The sequence below is a fragment of the Paramisgurnus dabryanus genome, chromosome 19 (assembly GCF_030506205.2).
Source record: "Paramisgurnus dabryanus chromosome 19, PD_genome_1.1, whole genome shotgun sequence".
NCBI lineage: Eukaryota > Metazoa > Chordata > Actinopteri > Cypriniformes > Cobitidae > Paramisgurnus > Paramisgurnus dabryanus.
Window position 1 is genome coordinate 30,321,961 of NC_133355.1, and position 16,369 is coordinate 30,338,329.

General features: G+C 39.9%; 1 protein-coding gene across 1 annotated transcript in view; it reads right to left on the reverse strand.

Moving 5' to 3' along the window:
* Positions 1-13,355, reverse strand: part of foxo6b (forkhead box O6 b) — a 47,747-nt gene extending 34,392 nt beyond the window's left edge. Inside the window, exon 1 of the mRNA XM_065290925.2 lies at positions 11,508-13,355. Coding sequence (XP_065146997.1) covers positions 11,508-11,975 — 468 coding nt within the window. The 5' untranslated portion in view covers positions 11,976-13,355. The remainder of the gene's footprint in view (positions 1-11,507) is intronic.
* Positions 13,356-16,369: the final 3,014 nt, after the last annotated feature.

The window sequence follows — 16,369 nt, forward strand, 5'->3', positions numbered from 1 at the left end:
AATAATAATGCATATAAGTACCCTTATGAAAATGAACCATGGTTTTAATACAGTTAAAACCAAAAAACATGGTTACTGTAGTAAAACCATGGTAACCACAAAATAACCATGGTTATGACAAAAACCATAGTTAGTTGGTTGGTGTAGTAAAACCATGCTTTTGCTGATAGTAATCAATACACCAAAAAAAAACATTGTAACTACACTTTTACCACAATAAAACCATGGTTACTTTTCGTAAGGGTGGTGTTAGTATGTTACTTTGACCATAGCTAGTGAAAGTCAAGGAAATGATCCAAAAAGAAGAAATGGTAAATGGTTAACAGACACAAACGGAAAGAGAGATGAGTTTGGGAACTGGATGGAAATGAAAGAGGGGCGGCTGTGTGTTTGCGTGACTGTGAACAGTGAGCCGGCCGGGCTGCATTCTTCTCCAGACAAATACTGAGAAGCCTGAAGCCAAAGGCTGCTGTTCAGAATGACACTACTTTACCCCTACTATTTCTTCAGTATGCAGTACACTGTGCCGAGTATACAGACAGTTATTTCATTGCATTACATTACATTCAAGTTGTAAACTTATTTATATACATTAATAACATTATTGCTGTTGCTTAAAAATAGTTTCAGGATTGTTTTGCAGGAAGAGATGTGTTTTATTTCGATATTGAGACACACACTTCCTTTTGCCAAATCATATAATGATGAGGTATGAAATATAATGCTATGGTATGCACACTGAAATGTTTTTTACTCAAGGGAGGTGGCACCAAAATCAGACCATTGGTTGTGACATAAAGCTAAATCTATTCACATTGTATAAAGGATCGTTTTAACCACATGTCTTTCTGGTTCCTACCCCCTTTCCCAAATTTTTTTTTGTCCATGTTTCATTCCCTCTGGGTTTTCTTAACCATTCTCCTTTCATTGGCATAATTTAATGCGCAGATTAATGTTACTGTTACCACAATGATGGAGTTAAATGGCAAGCCATCAAAGACAATAGTGACTTATCAAAGAATTCGAAATGCGCCTATAAATCAGTATGGAAAAAAACTCAACCAATTAAAAGAGTCTGTGATGTGTGAGTGTCGTAGCGGTAGAAATGGATCGTTATAAAGAAAGATCTTAGCACATATAAGATAAATGTGCTCCTGTATAGCTTAGTGCTAGAGCATTGCGTTAACAACACAAAAAGTCATGGGTTTGAACCCAGCCAAAACACATAACACACTGCAAGTTGGATTTGAAGTCAACAATCGATGTTTCTTAAAGAGGGCATCTGATTATGAAATACAATGTAAAACCCAATGGAAATGCTATACATCTTCTTCAGGATTATCTGACTAGGACACTGGTGGTAAAGAGATAATAAAGAGACGATTATGAGTCATTAAAGAAGGAAAGCAAAATCATGAAAACCAGAGAGACACAGATGAAAAAGAGGCGAGCTGCAAGCGAGATACGGGAAGACGTGGGACACAGAGTTCATTCCAGGCTATGTGTCGTGTCTGAGAGTTAGCAGTGACATGGGCAGCATATTAAACGCTGTAGCCTGACCCATTTTCATCACAGTGACAAACAAAATCCACACACTGTCTGCCTCAGAAAAAATGGCTACACACACACACACACACATGTCACAATAACGCTAGCTTATCTACCATTTAGTTATGCAAAAAAGTATGACAGAAATATTACAAAGGATACCGGGGAAAAAAACATATATTTTCTGTTCATGGCACGAAATACCACCTAGAAAAAATCTCATCACTCTCTGAGCTTACCAGCACCAACAAACCTAGTAATGCGATCTCACTCTCCTAACAAACCTGATCTTGTCTTGTCTGTAATCTATAATGTTTGCTTACAAGCATCAAAATTACGATTGTTCATTTTTAGGGTTAATAATCCCTAACCTTAAATAGCTCATACTGTACCACCTGATTTTCAGGTGTGGTTTATTTTGATTGGTTGATAAGCATTTTTATTGGTTTGAACCACAAAATCTTGTGATGTCCATTCCAGAGGACGCTGGGTCTGAAGGGGTTAAATTTTTGGGCAAGATGTGTCATACACTATCAGAAAAATTGGTGAAAGTGTGAACGGTCCCCTTTTTAAAACTACACCTTTGAATCTACAGAGTTCATATTAGTACCTCAAAGGTACATATTAATACCAAATGTGTCCATATCTGTGCCTAATGGTGCATATAAGGACCTTTTAAAAGGGTACACATTTTGACAATTTTTTAAACAGTGTACTGTCCTAAGCAATAGTGATGTAGTACTCGAGTCCGATCTCGAGACCGATTTCTGCTTTCTCGGACTAGTTTCTGACTCGTTCCTTCAAAGAATCGGTCTTGACTCGGTCTCGGATCACGGTGGGAGAAGAAGGACTCGTACTTTCAGACCGAGTCCTTGAGACCAACGAATTTTTATGTTCATATAAAAACCACACAACACATAACAATAATAATAAAATGCAATGTTGACGTGCATTATTTGAAAATGACATCCCAAATGCAAAGATACTGCCATCAGAGCCGTGTATTTATCTCTAAAAAAATAGGCAGAAGATGATGCATGTGATAGGGATTTTTAAAAGCATAGTCCATATTAAGATGTTAAGACTGCTCCTTTAAACAATTCCCTATCTAGCTTAGTCTGTAGGCCTAACTGTTGATTATTAACTGGGGAGATATTAAATCATGAATATGAAAACTGACGTGTTTTTATGGTCTTGGTCTCGACTCAGTCTCGACTCCTGAAGGACTCTGTCTCGACTGCGGACTTGCTTCATCAAAGACTCGGTCTTGATTCGGACCCGACTCTATTTGAAAACCAACGGACTCGGTCTCCACTCGGTCTCGACCCTTCAAAAAGACTCGGTCTTGACTCGGACTCGGCATAGGCGATCTTGTCTCCATAACTACTAAGCAATAAGACCTTTAATTTAAGCTGAGAGACAATTAAAATCCTTACATAGAAAAAAGGCACCTAAGACTTGATGGTGGGCTTGTTCGTTTATTGTGGGCCAGTAAAGGCCTCCATATACTTCAGAAGAAGTAGAAGGACAAACTGATGTAATGTTATTTAGACCAAAACTTTGCTTTCCTAGTTCTGATAGAGTTGAGAAGAGTGAACTGTTATGTCAGGGTAAAAATACCTTTCATCTACCATTGGTCTGTGGTCATTACATAATGGGTGAGTAACATATGACTAAGTTGTTGAACTCTGCTGGTCTAAAGTGGGAATATAGCCCTATTTCTTTCATTTCACGCAGGTCACACAGTAATAATTTTTTCAACAATATTAACCATACACAACAACAACTATGAATACTTTTGAGTGTCACATTGAGCTGTTTCTGCATCTGTATGATCAGTAGTGACCTTCAATTCCCCATCGATTGTGTCAAACCTTACATCATGTGAAAATGTTAACAAAACGCGATTTCAACTTGTAATATACTGTATGACTGTTGTTGCAGGACACACATGCCCAGTGACTATTTACAAACTCAATCTAAACCCCGTCTCCAAATCAGTGTTGTTTTGTCAATGATGACGAAATTATTTCATTGACGCACCTTGTTTGTATGACGATAATGTGACAATGACAAGCTAAAAATGGCTCTAAGGTGACGAAAACATGACGAGACGCTTTCGAGTTTTCGTTGACGAGACGAGACGTAACGAAAATTATTACAAGTCTGACATTCACAAGGCATGCCATTTCTGCCTATTTTGAGTGAAATCTGTCTGATTTTATCTAAAAAGGATCTTGTATCTATCCTTGTTTTGAGTACGCCCACCACCCGGCTGCAACCATGCCGCGCATGCGCACTAGATTTCACACAACAACAACACACCTGCGGCTGTGGCGAGTTCAAAGGACCGTGGCGATGACGCCAATAAACGGAAACAAGAAGAAGATTTATGGACATACTTTCAGTATAATCCATCAGAAACAAAAACGGAATGCATATTTGGAGACGACAGTAAATGTGTCCACAAACTAGGTTGGAAGAATACCACCAACCTCAAGCAGCACCTAAAGGCTCATCACGCTAATATTGTTTAAAGGTAACTAACAAGTCACGCTGTTAACACATATACATTCAATTTTACTCGACAATCAGCTTGTGACACATTTCATGGTAAGCTTAAGGTATTACATGTATCTACCTAAGCCCATTTCCAATACTTTTTAACCTAAATTAATTTGTTAAAGACTACTTTTTTACTGAAATTTACTTAAACTTGACTAAAAACTTTTTGCGTTTTCATCAACTAAAACTTGACTAAAACCTTTTTGCGTTTTCATCAACTAAAACTTGACTAAAACCTTTTTGCGTTTTCTTTGACTAAAACCTTTTTGCGTTTTGATTGACTAAAACTTGACTAAAACCTTTTTGCGTTTTCTTTGACTAAAACCTTTTTGCGTTTTGATTGACTAAAACTTGACTAAAACCTTTTTGCGTTTTCATTGACTAAAACTTGACTAAAACCTTTTTGCGTTTTCATTGACTAAAACCTTTTTGCATTTTGATCGACTTAAACTTGACTAAAACCTTTTTGCGTTTTCATTGACTAAAACCTTTTTGCGTTTTGATCGACTTAAACTTGACTTAAACCTTTTTGCGTTTTGATCGACTAAAACTTGCCTAAACCCTTTTTGCGTTTTCATTGACTAAAACTTGACTAAAACCTTTTTGCGTTTTGATCGACTTAAACTTGACTAAAACCTTTTTGCGTTTTCATTGACTAAAACTTGACTAAAACCTTTTTGCGTTTTGATCGACTTAAACTTGACTAAAACCTTTTTGCGTTTTCATTGACTAAAACTTGACTAAAACCTTTTTGCGTTTTGATCGACTAAAACTTGACTAAAACCTTTTTGCGTTTTCATTGACTAAAACTTGACTAAAACCTTTTTGCGTTTTGATCGACTTAAACTTGACTAAAACCTTTTTGCGTTTTCATTGACTAGAACCTTTTTGTGTTTTCGTCGACTTATAAGTTTATAAGTGACTAAAATGTGACTAAAACTAAAAAGCATTTTCGTCCAAAAGACTAAGACTAAAACTAAAAGGGCTGGAAAAAACACAGCTCCAAAATCCATTCAGAACATCTTTGTTTCTTCCCTTCAGAAGTTCGTTCTTCTACTGCATCTGAAGTATATTCCTGCTTTAAGTGACCAGAATTTTTTCATCAAATTAAAATGTCAAATACCTCAAAGTCCAATATTGTCCATTCACTGATTTTAGATTTTTAACTGTATATCCCTTAATGACATGAGCCACCCAAAAGAAAACATGTTTTGACCCTTTAAAGTCTCTTCCTGTGAACAGTTCTTCACCAGAATAAGTTGCAAAGTGAACAAGATTTTATGCAAGTGTTTAAAAGTCTAGCTCTGCGAGAAAGCAGTCAGTCGTATACGCTCCAAATTGGCAAAATCCTCTTTTCAAACCTTGATCACGCCGACGGGCCGCACTGGCAGTCTTTCCTCTGAGCATGCATTAATCATGCCTGCTCTCCTCTCGCCCATTACATCTCATCAATCTCAGTTTGCCCAGTGGTCCGATGGGGGGGAATCTTATGAAGATCTGATTAAATATGTAAGCACCTGATAATAGCGGCACATGCCAGGCTTCAGAGTCAATTGTCTTTAATGCGTGTGGGTGCTTGGAAGTGTCAAAGAGACTGCAGCGGGTGTCAGAGGTCATGAGTGGTCTATTGTTTTTCCACAGTTTTATTTAACTTACACTGACTCAGATGCCGAACCGCTGCGGACGGCAACGCCAGGTCAGAAATCACATCTGTTTGACAATAATATACGATCCACTTAAGCTTTTTCTGCAATGTGCAGAAGCTGTAATAGAAAATGTGCAAATGGTCACGTGACACTCGAGTGTGTACGTGTGTTTGTGTGTGTGTGTGTGTGTGTGTGCGGAGCTTCATGGTTTTAATTAGGATGGAATCAGAGCTGAATCCATGCAGTCGTGATAACAAGCCTCATCTGAATTATTAACAAGAGCTGCAAACCCCCCCCCCTCCCTCCAAACCCGGATGTGAAATCACCTCAGACTGTATATCTCACACATGCAAACAAACAATTTCTCAACATGCATATAATAATGCCCAAGCAGTGTCAGACTATATATATTTTTGACCTTTAAAGACCCCATGAAATTCCATGATGAACACAGATGTGGAGATATTTCCTGTCGAAATATCAAGTGTGAGTAAAATATTTAAATATCCAATCAATTATTAGTTGGTTACCCTCGCCAATGTGTTATTAGGGGGAGGGACATCCTTATTTTAAAAGACCTCATGATTGCACAAAATTTTGTATATGTGCAGGTCATTTTTTTCCAATTTTACCTGAAAAGAAACAATCAATAGTAGGGATGCATGACGATTAATCGCAACTAATCATTTGCAGAATAAAAGTTTTTGTTTTTGTTTAATCATATATGTGTGTGTACTGTGTATACTAATTGTGTATATATAAATACACACACATACTTGTATAATTTCAAGAAAAAAATATATTTATATATAAAGTATTTATATCTATATGTTATATAAATTATTGATACATACTGTGTTGTGTTTGCTTGTTTTCTAGGTTAATATTTTTTTGTTTTCTATATAAATACAAAAATGTATATACACATGTAAATATTTCTTAAACATATACATGCATGTGTGTGTATTTATATATATATACATAATTATTATACACAATACACACACATATATGATGTAAACACAAACTTTTATTCTGCAAACGATTAGTTGTGATTAATCGTTATGCAGCTCTACTTAAAAGAAAAATCATTTTCAAATGATTCTTTTGATTTGTAACAAGTGAAATTTTGATTGAACTAAACTGGTTTCTCTGGACAGTCTTCACTTGTGATCTTGTATAAAGCTTTGAAGGTTTTTGGTGGACGTTAAATGTAGCACTGAGAATCGTAACATTGAGCATCCACCATTTTACAACGAACAGAGTCCTTACCACGTCTGTCGTGTTCAGGGTGATTCTGGCAATAACATCCTTCAAATTTCCATGGCTAGCCCATCCGATTCACATTAGAGCATCTTGGGTCATGTGCAGTTTGGATTAGTCATATTCGACCGCAATACATCTGGCAACACATAAGGTTGCCAGGTGCATTCAAAACCCTCTTCCGGACAACAGGATCTTTGACCGTCTCAAATTAGTCTTAGGGCGTAGTCACACTACCCAAACCACACCCAAAGCCTGGTTCGCCTGACTAGCGTATTGATTAATTGTGCTCTGGCCCACTTGTGGAGGTGGGCTCGGCTGCGGTTAACCTGGGTTTGGGGGCAGAATGCACAGTGCGAGTGCAAATCGCGATTGAGGGCGGATTCGAAGGCGAGACGTCGGTTGTCTGACAGTCATTAAATATCATCTGCTTTCGTAAAAACCTTCTGGTGCAAGCAATATGGTTAAGAATATCTAAGCGGCACAAATGCTAGATCGACTAAGCAATATGATAAGACGTTTGAGTATCATCGCGTCCCAAATGACTCAGCCACAAACGTAACATTACGATGGGCTCCCCTGTTGACATTGAGCTTTACTTTCTCTTTTCTACAATACAATCCTAATGACAAAAACGAACTCGAGCTCGGATCAAAAAAGAACAGTGTGAATCCAAGCCCACGGATTGCACTCGGACACGGTGTCTAAAGGGGCGTGTACACCAAGCATTTAAACATGGCTGAAAATGCCAGGCGGATGCCAACTGTAGGCACCTGCCAGCTTTTTTTCAGCTGAGCACTTTGGTTGCGATGATACTTCTGCTTTAACAGTCATTAGACGATGTGCCGGTTGGTTGTTGTGATATTTGTCCCACCCCTCCTCTTCTGTGATTGGATAGCCGAATGAAAAGTGACATTGACAAGCTGAGCGTTTCACTCAAAGTTGAACATTTTTCAACCCTCAGCCCAAAAAAACGGCGCTCTGCAAGGATAAAACCCCCAGCTGCTGGTGTTTTGTAAAAACGCGGCACTTCCATTGAAAGGCCTTGGTGCGCATGACCCCTAAGGGTGCATTATGTGAGTTCGCCCTTACAGAGTCAGACATTTCACTATGTTCAAAAGTCAGATCAACTTATCATATTTTGGCTAGTAATTGCCCACACACAAAAAGGAAGAGACAGCATGACCGGTTTAAAAAGACCAAACACATTAGTGGTCATGAAATGTATGGGTTATGATACATGTTATAATTATATATTTCAAATAAACAAAAAAGAAAACAACGAATATTGTCACAACCAGCAGCTGTTCATTGTAACAGTCTGGTACCTTATAAAAAACATTATTTGCTGGTGGACTTAATATAAACCCCTGCACCCTGACTCCTGTGTAACATTCAACTTCTTAACTACATAAGAGGCAAGTCTCTGCCCAAGTCAGATGCCAGGCTGGCTTACTGTTGCAGTCGTTTCTTACACACAGTCTTTGTGGTCGTAACAATGACAGTGTTTCTCCAGAGCAGCGCAGCCAACTGAACCGCATCTCTGGCCAAATAGTCTGGCACTGAGACCTGGCCTGCATCAATGCCAACCGGGATGGCAGAGGTGCTCAGTCCCCTATTAGAAAATTACTAATCGTGTCTCTTTTTATTTCTTACACAGTCTTTACTCGTGTACCAGGATTTAATATTATTGTTTATTATCTCAACTGATTCTAGTAGAAAGGAAAGCGAATAAACAAAGAACAAACAGAGGATTTGGTGTTTCAAAAGAGATCTCAGCAATGTCTAAACTCTGCCGAGATTTGCCAAGAAGCAATCAAAAGTCAAATATTTTAATATGATTCTCCAAATTTCCAACCAAAGATCTGAGCTGTGTTTTTCACATTCATTATATAGCTGTAATTAAATGTTTCCTTTGGATATAGATAGAGATAATATATAAATGTCTGGAATAATGTAGAACACCACACATGTATAGAAGTGCTATATAGAAACGAAAAACAAAGACAAACACAATAATAAATACCTTGGAAGGATAAAGAAAATCTGATAGCAGTCACCTCTGGTAAAGGATGTGACACACTTTTGATAAACAGTTACACGAGATGCCTCACATCTCTGGGCTTTTCTGAAAACCTCATTTACGCCTCAGATACGCAGACACATTTAAAAAGAATGGGAACATGAAAGTAAAACACTCCAGGATGGCATCACTCCATGAACCACAAACATTGGTCATTCGAATGAGTTGTGCATTTTTAGCGTTCTTTTGGGCCCTCCTGCCCACTGTACAACAGTCATAATCCAACCCCTCACTAAAACCCCAAACCTATTAATAGCAGCTAATTGCTGCCAAAGACGGCACGGCTGAGTGTCCGAGTCAGGCCAGCCAAGAGACACAAAACCGACTGCCACAATTAAGACAAGCTACTCTCCGATGGGATTACACAACATTAAAGCGAGCTTTAATGTATTTGATGTTTCTCTGCTGTTATGATCTATCTATCATTTACTCATTCAAATTTGTATAAGAGCAAATTAAGGACGTCCTGTCCATTTGTAAGGAAACATGTGTGTGTTTATTCATATCTGGGTGTACGCGAGTATTGTTTGTGTGAGTGTAGGCACGCATGTGTCAGAATTAAATGCGTATTAAAATTCAATGCCAACTGTTCCAGGGCCAACATGTGTGAGCATGTGGGTCTGTTTTCCACAACCGTATTTTGATTGAATCAAGTTGTTTTTCTCCGTTTTTGCCTCCTGCCAACCAATCAAATCTCTCGCCCTGTTGCAAAGCCTTATGGGAACATATGACTGACATACAGCTGCGCATCCCTGGGTGGCACAAACAAGTCAAGAGGAATTAAACCCGATTTAATTTCGGTTTAAAACTACAGGCTTAAGATTAGTTTAGCCAATCTCTTTGTTCTCTATCCCAGTGAGACAACAAGCATTTAGCAAGGGGTAAATATCCCTATTGGAAATTTAAAATTCTCCTGTTGTTTTGATGATGCAATAAAAGGCCTGCGTAGATCAACTATTGCACATATTTTAAAAATAGTTTTAAAAATAGTCTGTGGAGAGAAGATGAAACCAAACTCATATCCGGACATCCTCTTAAACCAAAAACAAACAAGTATACCTCTTTTTAAACGTCTTGTACTGTATTATATTGATATATTTATATTAATAATATATGTAAATTGTTAAAATTACATTTAAAAACAATGTCTATAAAATATATGATTATACAACACATATTTAAAAAAAATTGTTGTTGTTTTCTTAAAGGTTTTGTATCTGGTCAATAAGTAACCGAGTGCAATAAGTTTTAGATCCAAATAGGTTTTGGTAACTTTGAACATTATCTGTTTTCACTGTGAACAAAAAAGCTTTAATTTACCACAGATCAGTTTTAGTATGACTGACATTGTGCCTGTTTTCTGATTTGATCCTGGTGATGTTTGCCAGAGAGCCACAAACCATGGAAATAAATATTCAATTTAAATTTAGTGTCTGACTATGATTTTCTAACTTAGATGTTGGTGCTAAAGAGAGAGAGAGAGAGAGAGAGAGAGAGAGAGAGAGAGAGAGAGAGAGATACAGAAGAGACAGAGAGTGAGCATGTGTATGAAATATCAAATCTGATGTAATTAAAATCTTTGAAACATATGACATAAAAATGAACAACTGTAATATCCAACGTGTTTTCTTCGTTTGCCAACCAATGTGGTGTAATTGTGCGGTCGCATTGGCTTCACTAAATAACACTTTTCGATTATGTAATGGTTTAATTACAATTTTATACAGCCTGTTTTATTTCCCATAGGCTTCTGGCTGAAAGTCAGGACTGGAGAGGAGACTGAAGGGAAAGCGGGAGGTGGGAGGGGGATGTTTGAGGGATGATGTGTGCTGGGGATCTCAAAGCAGACAGACAGGCGTGCGTGCGTCCGTGCGTGGCCGACGCGCGGGAGAGCTGACCGGACCCACGCGTGTCCCCCAGGTGACCTGCCGTCCTCCTTCATCGCATTTCACATGCACGGCGCGAACATTCAAATGCAACTCGTTAACAGCGTTACGGTCAACGTCAATGCGTCATAAACGCCTTATTGCGTCACGAACAGACAAAATTATAGATGTACGATATTGTAAGGCGATAGAACCACTAAAGCTATGAACCCATTGAACTCTACCGCCCCACTCTATATTACATTTTGAAAACAAATTAAAAAAAAACATTGTGGTAAACCCAGAGGCTTCCCTTCACCAAAATGTGCCAGTGACACAGAGAGAGAGAGAGAGAGAGAGAGAGAGAGAGAGAGAGAGAGAGAGAGAGAGAGAGAGAGATGACTACAATCGCCGGTACCTGTGTATATACGTATGTCGCATGTGCCATAATTTTGATCATGCTTGATATACGTACTGTATATGTAAAGGTGCACAGCATACAATGAAAACATTTGATCGTCTGTAATAAAAACGTACCTTCCAACCGGCAGAGCTGTTACTGTCTCCTTTATCCTTGAAATATGGCACGAATCGCACCATCCAGTCATATATCTGTGATAAGGTCAGCCTTTTTTCTGGGGTGCTCTCAATGGCACGCGTGATCAGATCCGCGTACGACTGGTTACCCCACGCGTTCCGTCTGGACGACTTGGATTTACGCAGCTGCCCGGCCACATCCAGCGCCGCGCCGGACATGCAAGCAGGGGCGGCCGCGATAGGGGCAGGGGCGCCGGCTGGATGCTTGAACTCCGTCGGCGCCCCTCCGCTCCGACACGCCGGCACGTTGCGCGGCTCCACTTTCACGGACGCTACGGGCAACGCTCGGTTCTCCTCCTCCGGGCACGGTAGCGGCCAGGTGCACGACCTCGGACGGCAGTGTGGTTCATAGTCGGCTTCCAGTTCAACCTGATGCGCGTCTAATCCAGTGCTCTCCATCATTAACATGCTGCTTCAGAGCTTCAGGCAAGGTCAACAGCGGGTAAAAAAAAACAAAAAGCGCCCTTAAATCCGAAAAGGATGGATGGACGGGTCTGTATGTATCTGTCTGTAGTCTTTTACGCCAAATGCAATACGCGAATAAAAGCAAAAGCGCCGAGAGCCGTGAACAGACTGGTCATTGTATCTATAGTCTGCTATAAAACACTAAACGCGCAAATGCATCCGATGCATCACGACATGCAACAGTCTGTCTTCCATATTACTACACAATTCACATGCGAGCGGGTGTCCATAGGGCAGAGGTGCTGAAATCACACACCCATCACTGGACCACTGTGCCAAATCTCAGTCTTTCACATGTAAAGTCCCTTTAATCGCGCGCTCGCACCAACTGTTGATCGCTCTGACAGACGCGCCGGGTAGAGCTCGCAAATCTATCTCATCGAGGAGGGCGAAATCAATGGACTTCCTCTGGAGTCTGGCCACACTTTCCGTTTGTCTGGAGCTCTGCCTTGCTGTTTTCCTGCAGATTTGCAACCGGTTTCTCATACGAGCGCAACCACTATCGCTACGCGAGCGCCCTAAAAATAGTGTCGCGTAAATGGTGCCCGCGTCTTTTAATAATAAAGACGCCGCTTCCCAAACCAAAATTTCGTGGCAACGTTTTTTTTTCTTCTTCTTCAGATAAAATATTCAGTGGAGCATTATTAGCTTTAACGTCGGTTCACGCCTGTTTGCGGATGACTAGACGGCTCTGTAGCGGCGGATAAATGCAGCTACCAGATAATTGGACGGCGCGTGAATCAAGTCACTCCCTCCAGAACAGGTTTATCCAGGGGACGCGCATCTTCTAACACACAATATCTGTACAGATTTACATGTGACAATGTCCTCATAAATGTAGGCTACCTATGGCATAACGAAATTTTTTAGCACGAAAATCTGGAATAAGTGCATTTTATCTTTTTTTCTTCTTTCAAATTACTTTGCAATAAATTCACGAATAATCTCTATGTGACATGATGATCCTCGTTGTAACAATGTAGGCGCTTGTATTGTGAAACGCAATGCAACCTGTTGCGCGGACAGACTGGGATGTGACCAGAGCGCGTAAAATCCCTTCATTCACAATGTGAAGTGCGACCTGCGCTGGACATGAACGCGCTTTTACGCGCCGCTGCTGCCCACATGATGCTAGTCCCCGTGATAAAACACTCCAGAGAAGCTATTCACAGATGGATGTCAGGAGATAATCTCCAACCCAACATCATATTACCCACGAGAGACACTGCAGCGCCAAAAAAACCTTTGCCAAATGTGATTTTTAGGGCTAGGGAGTATGAATCTTTTGGAAATTATGCCTATTGGCAAGCGCTTTATGTCACTTGTCCCCTGTTCTCTTGTCTGTGAACAAGTGCGGTGGGCGGGACGCGACATTCAGTGTACAGCGCGTGTGTGACTCGCTGATAAATTGACCGAGGGGATTCCGCCCACGCCGCGAGCCAGAGCGCGCGCGCGTATCACAGTCTATTTAATCCGACAGGCGGGAGGGACTCGCAGACAGCCTCCTCCAATCACGGCCCGCCTTCACACCGCTTCTCTGCGTTTAGTGGCTGTCGCTTGGCACAGGTGGGAGGGAACGATCCGCGTGTATAAAAGCCATAACCCTTTTCTCGGGTGGAAAATCCCCCAACGGTGACGTCAGGTGGACCATTGACAGCTGGTCGTCAATGGCAACCTAATCCTCTGATGCTCTGTAGTGGAATGTTTCATCGTGATTAAATGCTGCTTTGACCACACAAAATGTAGAAAACTGAGGGAACTGGAGCTACACGCAGAGGAAGGTTGGGATACGAGAGAGAAATGTTGTAAATGAGAACAAACAGAGGTTTAATTTACAACACATGGGCCTGCGGTTTTTGGAGAGGAGACTTTTATGCTCCGCAATGAAGTTGTAACAGGAATGTGGCGTGACTCCTACAGTATGGAATGAAAACACAGAACTTGAGCCAGCTGAACAGATTTAATGGTGTATTCCTCTCTGCCATGAACGAGCCTGAGGAAAATACATTGAGTTGTTTGACAATCACAGACATTTACGGAAATATGATGGAGACCGGGGCTAGTTTTCAGTTTTCACATAAGGAAATAGTCACACCACACCTTGAATATTGGGATGGGAGGACCAAAACATTCAGGGCTATGTGTAAATTAAAAAATATTAAATGGGGGGGCAATTTATCAATTTTTGATAAATGTCTGTTGTGGTTACGTCCCGGACTTAGACCATATACAACAAAAAAAAGTTTGTGAATTATTTTTATTTCTGTCTCAGGAGGTAGGGCGTATTCTCTTCTTGGCTCTACATGATGGATTTTTAGAACATAAGAAACAGCATCAACAAATAAATCCATTGTTTTAACCACAAAGATTTTGTTTAAATAAAGTTTGATCGTTGCAAAAAAAAAAAAAAATGATTATCTGTGACAACACAGAACACACCTGCATCCACCCAAACCCTGTGACAGGGTACAGTTACTGGGTGCATTAATATCGTCAACATTTTTGATTTAATTAATATATATCTTTCAATAGCAGCGGACTATTTTCAGGCACTAAGTAATTTTATTGCGCCTGCTGCAGCCATGTTACGGCTGCAAAGTCATTGATTTTTACGCTAGAATGAGAGTATAGTTTCTAGCCATATCTGCCTAGAAAATCACAACTTTTCATTTTCCGTTGGTCTCAGTACACAATGTAACTACAAAGAGTCAAGTTTAAAATTGGAAAAAAATCAAAACTCTTTGGGGGTTTTTTTTAGGCGCGATGCTAATGGTCTAATCCGATTCAATGGATTGTGCTAAGCTATGCTAAAAGTACTAGCACCAGACCCGGAGATCGGCTGAATGGATTCCAAAACAGTAAAAATCGAATTTATAAAACGGGCAGTTCTGGTCCTTCATTCTGATTGGTTGAAATGCGTTATAAGCCGTAATAAAATACCCCGGTAAACCCACAGTTCAGACTTTAATCATTTAATCTTTAATTATATTTTTAATTTGTCTACAATTGCACAATTATGGCGATATCCCGATAAATGTCAATAAATATTGTCGAATCATCTCAATAAATAGAAAATGTTCCCTGAAGGAGTTTCTACCTCAAATTCATATTTCCGCTATTCACTGGGTGGCGATCTTACCCAACTTAAACACTGACGCATTCACTCAACACTAAAACACCGTCATGGCTCTGAATCTGATCTCTTACAAAAGCTTTTCACAAAAATGTTTCAGTCACACTTGATTCTGAGGAACTACTTTGTTTGGCGGAAGAGTAATAATTGTTATAATATAATTACAACTTTTTTTTGTTTTATTTTATTAAATCCTGCTATGCATATGAAGTAACCATTTAATAAAAGCAATAAGCCCCGCGAAGCAGTGGGATTACAGTGCATTTTATAACAGCAAAGGGGGTTTTAACAACGCCCCTTAGCTGTTATAAAATGCACTGGTAACCCACTGCTTCGCGGGGCTTATTGCTTTAGTTTAACTCTAGGGGAGCTGGAAAATGAGCATATCTTTAAAAAAGTTGAGTGTCCCTTTAAATGAAGTTCTAAGCATTGGTTTTGGAGGAGCCTAAACATCATCAACACCATCTCCTTCTTCATGGTTCTTTCTTTATCCGTGCAGTATCGTTGTGGGGTGGTAAACTTGGGGATAGATCCCCAACCTCATGTTCGGTCTCTCCGAAGGTTCAGAGCTCCCAAAAAGAGTAAGCCAAGTTCATTTACCATTAATCATAAAGACTGAATGCACATGCGAACTAGTAAATTCAGGCTATAGGCATTTGCGAGTATAACCAAAACAACAATGTCGGCCTACAGGACTGTGTTTTTAGGGCTCACGGTCCTGAGTTTATTAACGCTCCTCCGCCAAAGTTCACAACATTTTGGGTCACTTGTAGTACTAATAAACCTACCTCATCATCCGCCTTAACAAAACTGCTCGATGCTTTAACCATCTTGATTGTTTGTATTTATCGCTCTATAGAAGAAAGTACATGTGTGGAAACAACATGGCCATCCAGCCACAAGCCTGACACGTAGCCTGGCTAACACCAGACCAGTCTCAGAGAATGAGACGTGATCTGGGAACCCTATGCTAATTTTCTCGTATTTGAGGCGTGGTTTACGAATGCCCAGAGCCGTTTATTGGGCGCTACAAATGTCTATCAAATGCGTCGCTAATAGCCAACCGTTTCAATTATACCAGATGACGTATGTAAAGCTACATAAATTCAAGTGTCAACAACTTTTATCGGTACGTGTGCACACAGCTGAAAACTATTCAACTAAACCGTTAGCTGTATATTGATATTGAAAAGCGATACAACTT